At 38.7% G+C, this 17,574-nt stretch overlaps 1 protein-coding gene across 2 annotated transcripts in view; it reads left to right on the forward strand.

The window, feature by feature from the left end:
* The window catches only part of SPDYA (speedy/RINGO cell cycle regulator family member A), a 33,268-nt gene that overhangs the window by 14,864 nt on the left and 830 nt on the right, over positions 1 to 17,574 (forward strand). The window contains exons 5-6 of one of the 2 annotated variants that reach the window (XM_060117276.1): positions 3,805 to 4,102; positions 4,177 to 4,179. In XM_060117276.1, the coding sequence (XP_059973259.1) occupies positions 3,805 to 4,102; positions 4,177 to 4,179 (301 nt within the window). The remainder of the gene's footprint in view (positions 1 to 3,804; positions 4,103 to 4,176; positions 4,180 to 17,574) is intronic. The other variant, XM_060117275.1, reaches the window with a different exon arrangement.

Here is a 17,574-nt window from a genome sequence, read left to right on the forward strand (position 1 = left end):
TAAAGTACTGATATATGTTACAAAGTGGATGAACCCTGAAAACATTATGCTAAATGAAAGAAGCCAGTCCCCAAAGGACCACATATTGTATGGTTTCATTTATGTCAACTGTGAAGAATATATAATCCAAAGTAACAGAAAGTGGTTGCCTGGGGATGAAGGGAGAGAGGAATGCAGTAACAGTGCCTGACTTGCAGGTGCTCAGTAAATATAGCTGACTGACAGAATGAATGGAACTTAAAGCTTCTGATTCTTTTTCATACCTTCTTATCTATGAAGACAAACAACAACAGGACCTACTGTATAGCACAGGGAACTATATTCAATATCTCGTAGTAACCAATAATGGAAGAGAATCTGAAAAAATATATAACTGAATCACTTTGCTGTACACCTGAAACATTGTAGATCAACTATACTTGATTAAAAACTTTTTTTAAATAAACAAAACTATAAAACAATTCTTGGCTTCCCTGGTGGTGCAGCGGTTAAGAATCTGCCTGCCAATGTGGGGGACATGGGTTCGAGCCCTAGTCCGGGAAGATCCCACATGCCGCGGAGCAACTAAGCCCGTGTGCTGCAACTACTGAGCCTGTGCTCTAGAGCCCATGAGCCACAACTACTGAGCCCACATGCCACAACTACTGAAGCCTGCATGCCTAGAGCCCGTGCTCTGCAACAAAGAGAAGCCACCGCAATGAGAAGCCTGTGCACCACAACGAAGAGTAGCCCCCACTCGCCGCAACTAGAGAAAGCCTGTGTGCAGCAACAACGCAGCCAAAAATAAATAAATTAAAAAAAACCAAAAAATAATTCTTTACCGAGCTCACCTAGCACTGACCCTTATCCAGACAGATAAACTAGATAAAGATAAGATTTTTTTTTTGGTTCCAACCAGGTACATTTGAATCATGTTGGTGTACAGAAAAAGAAATTACCTAGTAGATTTTATCCTGTTCTCTTAAGTATTCATTTAACAGCTAATTTATGAGTAAGACACTAAGTTCAGTGTTGTGGAGGTTTATTATAAAGAAGTATTACATCATCCTTGCCCTGAAGTTTGCTGCATTATAGTAGCAAGACATGCTATTAGAAATTTAGTTTTCTATGCCTTTGTTATTGAGTCCAGTACTGGCATACTGTCAACCCATTTTTTAGTCACATATCCTAAAATAAACTCAAGTTATGATAGTAGCCACAAACTGGCTTACAGTAATTATACTATACACTTGCATTGTGCTTTACAAATTTGTTTTCATAGAAATTATCTTCTTATCCTTACAAAAAAACTTGTGAGGACCAAGGAGGTTGAGATTTACTCAAGATCATATATCAGTTAAGTGGCAGAGCCAGAACTTGACTTCACATCTAATGCCTTCCCAGTGTTCTGTTTTCTCTGACATCTAGCCTCCATCTCTTATGTTGGTTAGTTTAGAAAATGCACTTATATCTATTATGTTATCTCAGGAACTAAATAGCCTAACAGAGGAGTGTGTGCATGCATTTTTCTAGATGGGTTAGCATGTGGAGAGACTACAATGCCTAGCTTATTGCAGAAAGAACAGTACCAAATCTTCTATATTGTGCCCTTTACTTCATATTTCCCTCTGCTCTTTTCACTAGACTTTGCTATATAGGATTCCTACAAAAATCATATTGCTGAAGGCTCATAATGTTAGTGGCCTCTAATCCTTAAATATTTTCATCTATCATTAAAAAATATTTAATGACTGCATAGTATTGTGGAGAAGGCATTTGAAAGGTGTATGAGAAACTATTCCTGTCCAGAGGGGGCTTTCGGCAGAACAGGTTACATGCATAAAAAGGTACATCTGGGGCCTCCCTGGTGGCGCAGTGGTTAAGAGTCCGCCTGCCGATGCAGGGGATACGGGTTCGTGCCCCGGTCTGGGAGGATCCCATATGCCGCGGAGCGGCTGGGCCCGTGAGCCATGGCCACTGGGCCTGCGCATCCGGAGCCTGTGCTCCGCAACGGGAGAGGCCACAACAGTGAGAGGCCCGCATACAGCAAAAAGCAAAAAAAAAAAAAAAAAAAAAAGGTACATCTGAGTGCTAACATTTACATGCTGAGTCCTAATATAGCATTAACAATAAAACAAGAAAATCTGAAAGCTGGAGTTTCTAGAAAGGTGGGCATATGTTGGGCATTGAAGGAAAAGAAATACTAAGACAAATAAAGGGAAAGGACATTCCAGACATGAGCAATAAAGACAGAAATAGAGAAAAATAGTAAATAAATATGGAAGGAATAAGAAAATTTGATATTCTACTTCCTCACCTTGGGTATCTCTGCACCTAGTTTTACATTGTCATAGAAATGTGTATATTTAGAGTTAACATCTTTATTTACTTCTACCTTTTAAAAGATATATAACTTTATTACATGTCTTTGGTTGAAAACTGTTTTGAAGGATTTAAGAAGTAGATTATAAAATAAATCCAATCCTAAAGTACACTTTAAAAATTAGCATTGCTAGTATTCTTTATGCATTGTCTTGGGGGAGGCACAATTACCCTATTTTCTGAGGGAATCAGCTTTAATCTGGGGGTTTTAAGGTTTTCATTCTTAACAGCAAAAGCCTTCTTTCCAAACAAGATTTTACACACAATCCCCCAAATTGAGGTCCTCCACCTGCTCTGTCTTCCCTTAGCCCCTCCTGCGACCCCAACTGTTGTCTGTGAAACCTAGGGCTCCTCAAACCAGTTTGAAAATCACTCATCTAGGCAATTAATAAAGCACTGTCTGTCTTTTTTGAATAATAATTTTGTCTGGATACTTGAATAAAATAAATTTTTTTAAAAAGCACTGTCTAGCTCTCAAATTCTACAATTCTCATTTACCTTGGGTCACTGATAACCGCAACTAAACATTTTTGCTTAGAAGTAACATTCTCACACTCTGTTTAGAAATTTTAGACACCATGAGGTCAGCAGGTAGGTACACTTCGCTAGCTTGTCTTAAATGGCTATCATTCGCCAGATGTTTACTATGTGATAAGGATTTAACACATATTTAACCTTCAGGACAATCCTATGAGGCAGATGGTATCCCCAGTTTTCTATATGAAGATACTGAGGCTCAGAAAGGTTAAGTAACTTGCAAAGTATCATACAACTAGGAAGTGGCAGAGCCAGAATAAGAAACTAAGTCTATCCTGACTCTAAAGGCAGTCTGTTCTCTAACCGACTTTAGAGAACAATGCCTGAGAGGTAGTGCGGAATCTTGAGTACTTTCTGAATAATCCCTCATCTAATCTTTGCAACAACCCTCTACAATAGACACCATTATTCTCTCCATACCACAGACAAGAGAATAGGAACAGAGAGGTTAAGCACCTTACCTGTGTTTTCATTCACCATATCTCTTGCTGTGATTGCAAACATGTTAAGATTAGCCTAACATACATAGCTGGAAACCTCAATTAAAAATATTGTTTTCAACCCAGTACATTCCAGAGAATTATGTATTGTTTTGGACTAACTGTATTATTTTTCCTAAACCTATAACATCCAGAATTGAAAAACCTGGAAGTTTGCTTCAGTTCTATTTCCTGTTTGAAATAATTTAAATACTTTATCAATTATTATCTTACGGATCCAAGCAATGAATCACTTTATAGGTAATATTATCTTATCTGGAAATGCTTTTTTTCTTCAAAAAAAATCCGTGACAGGTTTTTAGATCTAGTTTTATAGGTAGCTTGTTCTTGATTTATAATTTTTGTTCTTAATTTTACTAAGTTTAAAAATCTTATTAAAATTCTAAAAGAAAGCTTTTCACCATAGGTTATGGCCATTGCTCCAACCCATTATATATGGCAACGAGAACGCTCTGTGCATCACAGTGGAGCTGTTAGAAACTACCACAGAGATGAAGTTCAACTGCCCCGGGGACCTAGTGCCACACCTGTAGATTGTTCACTCTGTGGTAGAAAAGGAAGATACGTTAGACTGGGATTGTCTTCATCATCATCTTCATCCAGTGATACAGGAGAGGTGTTGGAGAAACATTCTCAGGAATCATACAACTCATTCTCAATGGACATGATAGTTGATCCTTCTCAAGCTTATAGCTATTCTCAAGGTATGACTTAGAGATATGTCAGAATTAGATCTATGAATGTTATTAATAAATCCAAGTTATCTATTGACCAGTAGTCAGTCCTCATAGGCAGGAGTACATAATTATTTATATACTACAACAATATGAGTTAAAGTAGTATTGAAAGTTATCCCCTTTTCAAGTACTACTTTTTGTCTTGGTATTGTTTTGTGGTAGCTTACCTAAACTAAGAGATTTTTAATGTGACTTTTGTTAAACTGAAACCTAATTCACCATAGATCTCAAGTATTTTAAGAGCCTGAACCATTTTCTTTGAAATGTTTATTTTATTCAAAAGAAGTTTTAAGAAGAGAATAAATTTACTTGTAATCTCACCATGCAGCTTTAAGACTAATTAACTATTGGTTTCTTCTACACACTTTTTAAAATTCGGATAAAATTGACATATAACACTGTATTAGTTTTAGGTGTATAACATAATGATTAGCACAATAAATTTAGTTAACATCCATCACCACACAGTTACTGTTTTTTCTTGTGATGAGAACTTTTAAGATACACTCTCTTAGCAACTCTCAAATACACAATCTTTTTTTTTTTTTTTTTGCGGTACACGGGCCTCTCACTGTTGTGGCCTCTCCTGTTGCAGAGCACAGGCTCCAGACACGCAGGCTCAGTGGCCATGGCTCACGGGCTCAGCCGCTCCACGGCATGCAGGATCTTCCCGGACCGGGGCACGAACCCATGTCCCCTGCATTGGCAGGCGGACTCTCTACCACTGTGCCACCAGGGAAGCCCTCACAATCTTTTTAACTTACACAATCTTGTTAACTATAGTCACCATGTTGTAGATTATATCCCCAGAACTTATTTATCTTATTACTGGAAATTTGTACTTTCCACTACCTTCACCCACTCCCCCCCTGCCCCGCCTCCTTTGGCAACCACCATTTGGTGGTGTATCTATGAGTTCAGGTTTTTAAATTTATTTTTAATTTTTGTTTAACATTTATTTATTTAGGCTGTGTCGGGTCTTAGTTGCAGCATGCGGGCTCTTCGTTGCGGTGGGCAGGCTTCTCTCTAGTTGTGGTGCACAGGCTCCAGAGTGCGCAGACTCAGTCGCCCCGTGGCATGTGGGATCTTAGTTCCCTGACCAGGGATCGAACCCGCGTCCCCTGCATTGGAAGGTGGATTTGTAACCACTGGACCACCAGGGAAGTCCTGAGTTCAGCTTTTTTTTTTTAGATTTCACATAATATAAGTGAGATCACACAGTATTTGCCTCTCTCTGTCTCACTTATTTCACTTAGCACAATGCCCTCAAGTTCCGTCCATGTTGTCACAAATGGCACAATTTCCTTCTTTTTTAAGAGATATATAGATAGGGCTTCCCTGGTGGCGCAGTGGTTGAGAGTCCGCCTGCCGATGCAGGGGACACGGGTTCGTGCCCCGGTCCGGGAAGATCCCACATGCCGTGGAGCGGCTGGGCCCGTGAGCCATGGCCGCTGAGCCTGCGCGTCCGGAGCCTGGGCTCCGCAATGGGAGAAGCCACAGCAGTGAGAGGCCCGCATATAGCAAAAAAAAAAAAAAAAGAGAGAGAGATATAGATAGATAGTCACATTTTCTTTATCCATTCATCCACTGATGGACACTTAAGTTGTTTCCATTTCATGTCTTGACTATTGCAAATAATGCTGCACTGAACATAGGTGTGCAGATATCTTTTCAAGATAGTGATTTTGTTTCCTTCAGATAATACCCAGAAGTGGAATTGCTGGAACATATGGTAGTTCTATTTTTAACTTTTTGAGGAACCGCCATACTGTTGTATATAGTGGCTGCATCCAGCAGTGCACAAGTGTTGCCTTTTCTCCACATCCTCACCAACACTTGTTATTTCTTGTTAACAGCCATTCTAACAGGTGGGAGATGATATCTCATTGTGGTTTTAATTTGTATTTCCCTACTAATTAGTGATGTTGAACACCTTTTCATGTACCAGTTGGCCACTTGTATGTCTTCTTTGGAAAAATGTCTATTCATTTCCTCTGCCCTTTTTTTTTTTTTTTTTTTTTTTTGTGGTACGCGGGTGTCTCACTGTTGTGGCCTCTCCTGTTGCAGACCACAGGCTCCGGACGCGCAGGCTCAGCAGCCACAGCTCACGGGCCTAGCTGCTCCACGGCGTGTGGGACCTTCCCAGACGGGGGCACGAACCCATGTCCCCTGCATCAGCAGGCAGACTCTCAACCACTGTGCCACCAGGGAAGCACTGCCCATTTTTTAATTGGATTTTTTTTTCTGTTGAGTTGTATGAGTTCTTTATATATTTTGGATATTAACCCCCTTGTCAGATATATGATTTGCAAATATTTTCTCCCATTTGGTAGGTTGCCTTTTCATTTTGTTGATAGTTTCCTATACTGTACTGAAGCTTTTTAGTTTGATGTAGTCCCACTGTTTATTTTTGCATTTGTTGCCTTTGCTTTTGGTGTGAAATCCAAAAAACAGTTGCCAAGACCAACGTCAAGGACCTTACCCACTGTTTCTTCTAGGAGTTTTGTGGTTTCGGGTCTTACATTCAAGTCTTTAATCCATTTTGAATTGATTTTTCTGCATGGTGTAAGATAGTGGTCCAGTTTCATTCTTTCACACGTGGCTGTCCAGTTTTTCCAACCCCATTTATTGAAGAGACTATCTTTTCCCAATATATTTTTGACTCCTTTGTCATAAATTAACCATATGTATGGGTTTATCTCTGGGCTCTCCATTCTGTTCCACTGATCTACATGTCTGTTTTTATGCCAATACCATACTGTTTTGATTACTATAGCTTTGTAATACTATACACTTTTCTATTTTCTATTTTAAAAAATAGAACCATACTGTATCTATGCTTGCTTTTTTTTCACTTACCATAAAGCATTTCCTGATGTCATTATTTAATCTTTGAAAACCTGAGTTTTAGTCATGACATGCTATAAGTACCACAATTTATTTGCATATTTCTTTTTTGTTGGGATTTAAGTGCTTTTGAACAATGGTATTTTATATTAATTTGAAAATAATTGTATAAACTGGAAATACTTTTAGTCAACCACACCCTAATTTTCATTTAAATTATTATTTATAAAGGTTGAGTACTTCTCTGACATTTCTCGATTTGAAACAGAACCAGAATGACATTCTACCAGCAGTGATCCTTTTTACTTCTTATAAAGCCTTTGTCCCAGATTTTCACCCATATGAAGATGGGACTGGCAGATTTCTTAAGGCTCTAATTCTATAATGAGACCCACATTATTTCAGAGTTTCACCTATTTATTTTTACCACATTCTTATGAGATTAGCAGTGGCTACTGAAGTTTTACTGAGAAACCAGACTCTTAAGACTCTTGAAGGTAGGGGTCATGCCTATCTCTGTTCCATTCCCTGGCCATAGTAATCACTGAACAAATTTGACTGACAGTATAGTCTCTTCCCTTGTAACACCTCCAAGCATTTTTATTTGTTCACTCATATTTGAAAGTAAATAGGGTCTACCATAGGCTAAATTATAAGAGTTGCCTTTTAGCATCCTTCCCCTCTCTCCTAGCCCCTTTTGCCTACAGTCGTTGATCCTCATAATAGGTAAGATTTACTAGATATTTAAAATGTTCCATGCAATGTGTTAAGGATTTTACATTCATAACCTCACTTAATATTCACAGCCAACCCCAAGGTAAATACTAGTATCTCCATTTTGTAGATAAGGAAACAGAGGCTTAGAGAGGTTAAATCATTTGCCCAAGATGATTGAGAGAGTGACACTTGAACCCAGGTCTGACTCTACTGCAGCCTGAATTCCTATGATGCTTTGCTGCCCCCTTTGATGAAATCCTGCCTTCAGTAGTGAAAATAAGCTGCCACAGAAGTCTTCTAGCAGATTGCTAAGGACTAAAGAATTGGTGAAAGCATTAAGAACGAAGTCCCTGGCCCTGAACCAAGATGGTGGAGTAGAAGGACGTGCTCTCACTCCCTCTTGTGAGAACACCAGAATCACAACTAGCTGCTGGACAATCATCGAAAGGAAGACACTGGAACTCACCCCAAAAGATACCCCACATCCAAAGACAAAGGAGAAGCCACAATGAGACGGTAGGAGGGGCGCAATCACAGTAAAATCAAACCCCATAACTGCTGGGTGGGTGACTCACAGACTGGAGAACACTTATACTACAGAAGTCCACTCACTGGAGTGAAGGTTCTGAGCCCCACATCAGGCTTCCCAACCTGGGGGTCCGGCAATGGGAGGATGAATTCCTAGAGAATCAGACTCTGAAGGCTAGCAGGATTTGATTGCAGGACTTCGACAGGACTGGGGGAGAAAGAGACTCCACACTTGGAGGGGCACACACAAAGCAGTGTGTGCATTGGGACCCAGGGGGAGGAGCAGTGACCCCAGGGGAAACTGAACCAGACCTACCTGCTAGTGTTGTAGGGTCTCCTGCAGAGGTGGGGGGTGGCTGTGGCTCACCGTGGGGACAAGGACACTGGCAGCAGAAGTTCTGGGAAGTACTCCTTGGAGTGAGCCCTCGCAGAGTCTGCCATTAGCCCCACCAAAGAGCCCAGGTAGGTTCCAGTGTTGGGTTGCCTCAGGCCAAACAACCAACAGGGAGGGAACCCAGCCCCACCCATCAGCAGTCAAGCAGATTAAAGTTTTACTGAGCTCTGCCGACCAGAGCAACAGCTCTACCCACCACCAGTCCCTCCCATCAGGAAACTTGCACAAGCCTCTTAGATAGCCTCATCCACCAGAGGGCAGACAGCAGAAGCAAGAAGAACTACAATCCTGCAGCCTGTGGAACAAAAACCACATGCACAGAAAGACAGACAAGAGGAAAAGGCAGAGGGCTATGTACCACATGAAGGAACAAGATAAAACCCCAGAAAAACAACTAAATGAAGTGGAGATAGGCAACCTTCCAGAAAAAGAATTCAGAATAATGATAGTGAAGATGATCCAGGACCTTGGAAAAAGAATGGAGGCAAAGATTGAGAAGATGCAAGAAATGTTTAACAAAGACCTAGAAGAATTAAAGAACAAACAAACAGATGAACAATACAATAACTGAAATGAAAACTACACTAGAAGGAATCAGTAGCAGAATAACTGAGGCAGAAGAACGGATAACCGACCTGGAAGACAGAATGGTGGAATTCACTGATGCAGAACAGAAAAAAGAAAAAAGAATGAAAAGAAATGAAGACAGCCTAAGAGACCTCTGCAACAACATTAAACACAACAACATTTGCATTATAGGGGCCCCAGAAGGAGAAGAGAGAGAGAAAGGACCAGAGAAAATATTTGAAGACATTATAGTCGAAAACTTCCCTAACACGGGAAAGAAAATAGCCACTCAAGTCCAGGAAGTGCAGCGAGTCCCATATAGGATAAACCCAAGGAGGAACACACTGAGACATACAGTAATCAAATTGGAAAAATTAAAGACAAAAATTATTGAAAGCAGCGAGGGAAAAATGACAAATAACATATAAGGGAACTCCCATAAGGTTAACAGCTGATTTCTCAGCAGAAACTCTACAAGCCAGAAGGGAGTGGCATGATATCCTTAGAGTAATGAAAGGGAAGAACCTACAACCAACATTACTCTACCTGGCAAGGATCTCATTCAGATTCAATGGAGAAATCAAAAGCTTTACAGACAAGCAAAAGCTAAGAGAATTCAGCACCACCAAACCAGTTCTATAACAAATGCTAAAGGAACGTCTCTAAGTGAGAAACACAAGAGAAGAAAAGGAACTACAAAAACAAACCCAAAACAATTAAGAAAATGGTCATAGGAACATACATATCAATAATTACCTTAAACATGAATGGATTAAATGCTCCAACCAAAAGACACAGGCTCACTGAATGGATACAAAAACGAGACCCATGTATATGCTGTCTACAAGAGACCCACTTCAGACCGAGGGACACATACAGACTGAAAGTGAGGGGATGGATAAAGATATTCCATGCAAATGGAAATCAAAAGAAAGCTGGAGGGGCTTCCCTGGTGGCGCAGTGGTTGAGAGTCTGCCTGCCAATGCAGGGGACACGGGTTCGTGCCCCGGTCCGGGAAGATCCCACATGCCACGGAGCAGCTGGGCCCGTGAGCCATGGCCGCTGAGCCTGCACGTCCAGAGCCTGTGCTCCGCAACGGGAAAGGCCACAACAGTGAGAGGGCTGTGTACCACCAAAAAAAAAAAAAAAAAAAAAGCTGGAGTAACAATATTCATATCAGATAAAATAGTTTAAAATAAAGAATGTTACAAGAGACAAGGAAGGACACTACATAATGATCAAGGGATCAATCCAAGAAGAAGATATAACAATTAAAAATATATATGCACCCAACATAGGAGTACCTCAATACATAAGGCAACTGCTAACAGCTATAAAACAGGAAATCGACAGTAACACAATAATAGTGGGGGACTTTAACACCTCACACCAATGGACAGATCATCCAAAATGAAAATAAATAAGGAAACAGAAGATTTAAATGACACAATAGACCAGATAGATTTAATTGATATTTATAGGACATTCCATCCAAAAATAGCAGATTACACTTTCTTCTCAAGTGCACACGGAACATTCTCCAGGATAGATCACATCTTGGGTCACAAATCAAGCCTCAGTAAATTTAGGAAAATTTAAATCATATCCAGCATCTTTCCTGACCACAACACTATGAGATTAGAAATGAATTACAGGGAAAAAAAGTAAAAAACACAAACACATGGAGGCTAAACAATACGTTACTAAATAACCAAGAGATCACTGAGGAAATCAAAAAATACCTAGAGACAAATGACAATGAAAACATGACAATCCAAAACCTATGGGATGCAGCAAAAGCAGTTCTAAGAGGGAAGTTTATAGCTATACAAGCCTACCTCAAGAAACAAGAAAAATCTCAAATAAACAATCTAACCTTACACCTAAATGAACTAGAGAAAGAAGAACAAAGAAAACCCAAAGTTAGCAGAAGGAAAGAAATCATAAAGATCAGAGCAGAAATAAATGAAATAGAAACAAAGAAAACAATAGCAAAGATCAATAAAACTAAAAGCTGATTCTTTGAGAAGATAAACAAAATTGATAAACCATTAGCCAGACTCATCAAGAAAAAGAGGGAGAGGACTCAAATCACTAAAATTAGAAATGAAAAAGGAGAAGTTACAACAGACACCGCAGAAACACAAAGCATCCTAAGAGACTACTACAAGCAACTCTATGCCAATAAAATGGAAAACCTGGAAGAAATGGACAAATTCTTAGCAAGGTATAACCTTCCAAGACTGAACCAGGAAGAAAGAGAAAATATGAACAGACCAATCACAAGTAATGAAGTTGAAACTGTGATTAAAAATCTTCCAACAAACAAAAGTCCAGGACCAGATGGCTTTAGAGGTGAATTCTATCAAACATTTAGAGAAGAGCTAACCCCCATCCTTCTCAAACGCTTCCAAAAAATTGCAGAGGAAGGAACACTCCCAAACTCATTCTATGGGCCACCATCACCCTGATACCAAAACCAGACAAAGATACTACAAAAAAAGAAAATTACAGACCAATATCACTGATGAATATAGATGCAAAAATCCTCAACAAAATACTAGCAAACAGAATCCAACAACAGATTAAAAGGATCATACACCATGATCAAGTGGGATTTATCCCAGGGATGCAAGGATTCTTCAATATATGCAAATCAATCAACATGATACACCGTATTAACAAATTGAAGAATAAAAACGATATGACCATCTCAATAGATGCAGATAAAGCTTTTGACAAAATTCAACACCCATTTATGATAAAAACTCCAGAAAGTGGGCATAGAGGGAACCTACCTCAACATAATAAAGGCCATATACAACAAACCCACAGCAAACATCATTCTCAGTGGTGAAAAACTGAAAGCATTTCCTCTAAGATCAGGAACAAGACAAGGATGTCCACTCTCACCACTATTATTCAACATAGTTTTGGAAGTCCTAGCCATGGCAATCAGAGAAGAAAAAGAAATAAAAGGAATCCAAATTGGAAAAAAAGGGAGTAAAACTGACACTGTTTGTAGATGACATGATACTCTACATAGAGAATCCTAAAGATGCTACCAGAAAACTACTAGAGCTAATCAATGAATTTGGTAAAGTTGCAGCATACAAAATTAGTGAACAGAAATCTCTTCCATTTCTATACACTAATGATGAAATATCTGAAAGAGAAATTAAGGTAACACTTCCATTTACCACTGCAACAAAAAGAATAAAATACCTAGGAATAATCCTACCTAGGGAGACAAAAGACCTGTATGCAGAAAACTATAAGACACTGGTGAAAGAAATTAAAGATGATACCAACAGATGGAGAGATATACCATGTTCTTGGATTGGAAGAATCAGTATTGTGAAAATGACTATACTAGCCAAAGCAATCTACAGACTCAATGCAATCGCTATCAAATTACCAATGGCATTTTTTACAGAACTAGAACAAAAAATCTTAAAATTTGTATGGAGACACAAAAGACCCCGAATAGCCAAAGCAGTCTTGAGGGAAAAAAACGGAGCTGGAGGAATCAGACTCCCTGACTTCAGACTATACTACAAAGCTACATAATCAAGACAATATGGTACTGGCACAAAAACAGAAACATAGATCAATGGAACAAGATAGAAAGCCCAGAGATAAACCCACGCACCTATGGTCAACTAATCTATGACAAAGGAGGCAAGGATATACAATGGAGAAAAGACAGTCTCTTCAATAATTGGTGCTGGGAAAACTGGAGAGCTACATGTAAAAGAATGAAATTAGAATACTACCTAACACCATACACAAAAATAAACTCCAAATGGATTAAAGACTTATAAATGTAAGACCAGACACTATAAAACTCTTAGAGGAAAACATAGGAAGAACACTCTTTGACATAAATCACAGCAAGATCTTTTTTGATCCACCTCCTAGAGTAATGGAAATAAAAACAAAAATAAACAAATGGGACCTAATGAAACTTCAAAGCTTTTGCACAGCAAAGGAAACCATTAACAAGATGAAAAGACAACCCTCAGAATGGGAGAAAACATTTGCAAATGAATCAACAAAGGATTAATCTCCAAAACATATAAACAGCTCATGCAGTTCAATATTAAAGAAACAAACAACCCAACCCAAAAATGGGCAGAAGACCTAAATAGACATTTCTCCAAAGAAGACATACAGATGGCCAAGAAGCACATGAAAAGCTGCTCAAGATCACTAATTATTAGAGAAATGCAAATCAAAACTACCATGAGGTATCACCTCACACCAGTTAGAATGGGCATCATCAGAAAATTTACAAAGAACAAATGCTGGAGAGGGTGTGGAGAAAAGGGAACCCTCTTGCACTGTTGGTGGGAATGTAAATTGATACAGCCACTATGGAGGACAGTATGGAGGTTCCTTAAAAAACTGAAAGTAGAATTACCATGTGATCCAGCAATCCCACTACTGGGCATATACCCAGAGAAAACCATAATTCAAAAAGATACATGCACCCCAGTGTTCATTGCAGGACAACAGCCAGGTCATGTAAGCAACCTAAATGCCCATCAACAGATGAATGGATAAAGATGTGGTACATATATACAATGGAATATTACTCAGCCATACAAAGGAACGAAATTGGGTCATTTGTTGAGACGTGGATGGATCTAGAGACTGTCATTCAGAGTGAAGTAAGTCAGAAAGAGAAAAACAAATATCGTATATTAACGCATATATGTGGAACCTAGAAAAATGGTACAGATGAACTGGTTTGCAGGGCAGAAATTGAGACACAGATGTAGAGAACAAACGTATGGACACCAAGTGGGGGAAAGCCATGGCGGGGTGGGGGGGTGGTGGGATGAATTGGGCGATTGGGATTGACATGTATCCACTGATGTGTAGAAAATTGATGACTAATAAGAATCTGCTGTACAAAAAAATAAATAAAATTAAATTTAAAAATTAAACAAAAAAAAAAAGAACAAAGTCCCTGATGAAAGGTTGTATGGAGTGAACTGGGAGAGAATTGCAACCATAATTTGAACAAATATTTAAAGAAAGCAGAACAGAAGCACTTATATTTTATTCAAACTAGCCCCTTAGATATCAAAAGTAGTCACACCCTATGTTTAGGCTTTGATATTTCAATGGGAAATCAGAGTGCACCCAGGGGGTAAGGGGCTCTGCCAGTCAGCTTGCTTCGAGAAGAAAAAGGAAAGCAGGTCTTTGAGGGATTTTGGATGAAAAGTGGGGCACTTGATTTAGGGCAGTTGTAAATGGAACTGTGCTTTCTTCCTGTCCCTGGATGAAATCCCTGACACCCTGGTTTAGGATATATAGGTCCTATATAGGAAGAAATAAGTATTTACTCATTTGTGTTTTGGTCTGAGTGGGAATTCAAGGTTAAATGTAAAACCTGTTGTTTCAGGATGACAGAGGGTAGGCAATACAAAGAAAAATTATTGGTCATACATACACTTGACCAATAATCATTTACATTCATTTTCCCTCAGTAGGCTTAACAAGTCATTGGGCTAACGGGGGGTGGAGAGGATTAAGGGTAACATGGTATTATCAGGAACAGCGGTCTCTTACTGCCTCAGCAGCTGTTTTGATGCCCAGTAAATGGCCTCTACCAGCAAAATTTTCTTCCTCCAGTCCATATAAGGTGGTTGGAATCACCTAAGGTTTGTGGCTGCAGACCACTCAATTCATTCTCCAGGAGAGATACAAAGAGCTGATGCTCTGCTCTAGGCTTTTATGATAAAACTTACCAATAGCTGGTATCGATGCTTCCATCCTTCTTTCAAACACAAGCAACTTCTTGCTTTTCAGGTTAAAAACATGTTTTTCTGCCTTAAAATTTTTTTCTCAAAACAACATGTTCAACGAACAAGTTTTACATAAACATGTTTATGACATTTACTAAGAATAAAATAGTTGATTTTGATAAGGTTTTGGGAGATAGATGAGGCATTCTTTACAAACTTACATGCATCACAATCACCAATCACATGCTAGCCACCTTATAAAGGTAGTCTCATTTAACACCTGACCCCCCCAAGAAATCCTGAAGTGGCACTATGACATTCATTTTACTGATGAAGAAACAAACTCAGAAAAGTCACAGCTGCAAAGTAAAACAGCAACAATGAAAACAGCAAGATGAGAACCCAGTTCTATCTGAATAGACAGCACATTTTTATACTTACTAAACTACATTGTTTCTCTTTACCTTATGCTGTCTTAAGCCTTATGACACCTAGGCTAGTATATCTGAGACATGGGTACATATTATTATGTATTATCTGAGGACTCCCCAGATTTTAGAGTGAAGCCAAGGGAAAAAAGCAGTATACCAAACCTTAGTCCTGGGTCACGTAGGCAGGCACAAGACATTCCGTTATATAATCTAAAACCAAATAATTTTTCCTCATAAATAAATCCTTCTCTGAACTTCCTTATTTACTTTTGTCATTACCACTGTTCTAGTCATCCCAATTTAAACTTAATGAAGGCATAATCAGGGTTTATAAATTAATGATGCGATAAGGGCAATGCTAACTATATGATCAACATTTATGAGCACAAAAGATTTCAGAATCAATTCTGTAGGGTGAGAGACATAGTGAAGGCTGTTCCAAGGAAGTTATTTATGAGCTGGGCTGAATCCTGTTTGCCCAGAGAAATAAGGCAAACAGTAGATGTTTGCCTGAACAGTAGATGAAAGTTTGAATATATATAGCTTCTCTCCCTCTACATCCAATGAACCACCAGCTTATCTGGTTCTTCCTTCACAATATTTTTTTACACTTGCCCCTTTTCCACCCCTCATAGTTGTATATTAATACAGATCACCTCATAGTTGTATACTATGTATTACTATGACATTTCTGATTAATAGTTTTTTCCTTCCTTTAAATACTCAGACACCACTAACAGACTAACTTTTAAAAAGTATCTGCTTTTACATGACCAAGGAAACTTCAGAAGTTTCCTACTGACTCTGAAGTATAAAGTTCAAACTCAAAGTCTTCCACAATCTGTGAGCTATATACTTAAATTTCCCCCTAGAACAACCAAGTCAGCAGATGAAATAACACCTGATCCAGTGTAGACTTCAAGCCATCAGCAAACTTTTACTGACCATTTACTGGGTGGAAAAGTCAGGGCCTCTGGAAGTTACTGGGAAGACAGTTGTGAACCAGTCAAAATCTCTAGGAGTTTATATTATGGTAAATGAGAACCAGACATGAACATAGAAAGCTAACTTTAGAAGAAGGCACCTGTCCCACAAGCCAGATTATAAACATGCTTAGTGTTCAATGGAGAGATGGATAAAGGGCTTAAGCTGGACTTTGATTAACTATATAAATAAATGTTTATTTGCTTATATAGTTTGGTTTTCAACTCATTATTAGAATGGACACTGTTAGCTCTTGTTCAGTTCAGCATCTACTAAGCATAGTGTACTGAACAGAAACTATTCTACATGAAATAGGAGAAGGCACAACTTTTCTTTGCTCTTAAGCCAGCCCCTTCTCCAAGAAGTACAATTAGGGCCTGCATTCAAAACAATAAATGAAGGACAGAATTTCACTAGTAGTTAAATAGAAAGGCAGAAGAAAGGGGAGTAGTATTCCATGATGGAATCTAAAAATATACATCAGAGCATCTATAGATCTGGAAATGTTATGAAAACTTTAAAGCCATTATTATTGTATGAGCGTTCGGATACTTACCATCAGAAATGGTAACAGAAGACTACTCCGCTTATGATTCAATCAGTTCTCCAAATGCAACCAGAGTGATTTTTTTTCAAAACACAGATCTAAGCATGTTACCACTTACTTCATGAAATCTTTCAATAGCACCCCATTTTTCTTAGGATAGACAAACTCCTTAACAGGTCTACAAGATCCTCCATGGCCTGACCCCTACCTATCTTTCAGTCAACCCCATCACTGGCCTTTTCTGTTCTCATTTTCCCTGCTGTAGTTAACTCTTACCTGCCCTTCAGGTCTCAGCTCAATTGACACTTGCACAGGTAATTACCTGATCAGAGCAAAACCTCTACTAAATCCTGTACTTCTCTGAAGTATTTATAACAGTTTTAGTTTTATATTTGTGTGATTATTTAATGTCTATCTCTACTATAGGCTGTAAAGTCTAAAAAGGCAGAGATTTTAGACTAAATTTTTCCACAGAATGAAAAATATGTAAAATGTTATTTAGAATATGTACATTATTTTAAGTAGTTCTAGCCTAAGGAATAAGTAGCATATATCCTCCCAGGCACTACTACTTCAAAACCTACAAAACATCTATATTTAAATAATAACTATAAGCTTATGTTTATCTATAAAATATGGATAATCTTAAGGATGAGCTACACATATTA

This window comes from Mesoplodon densirostris, chromosome 14, assembly GCF_025265405.1.
Source record: "Mesoplodon densirostris isolate mMesDen1 chromosome 14, mMesDen1 primary haplotype, whole genome shotgun sequence".
Classification (NCBI taxonomy): Eukaryota; Metazoa; Chordata; class Mammalia; order Artiodactyla; family Ziphiidae; genus Mesoplodon; species Mesoplodon densirostris.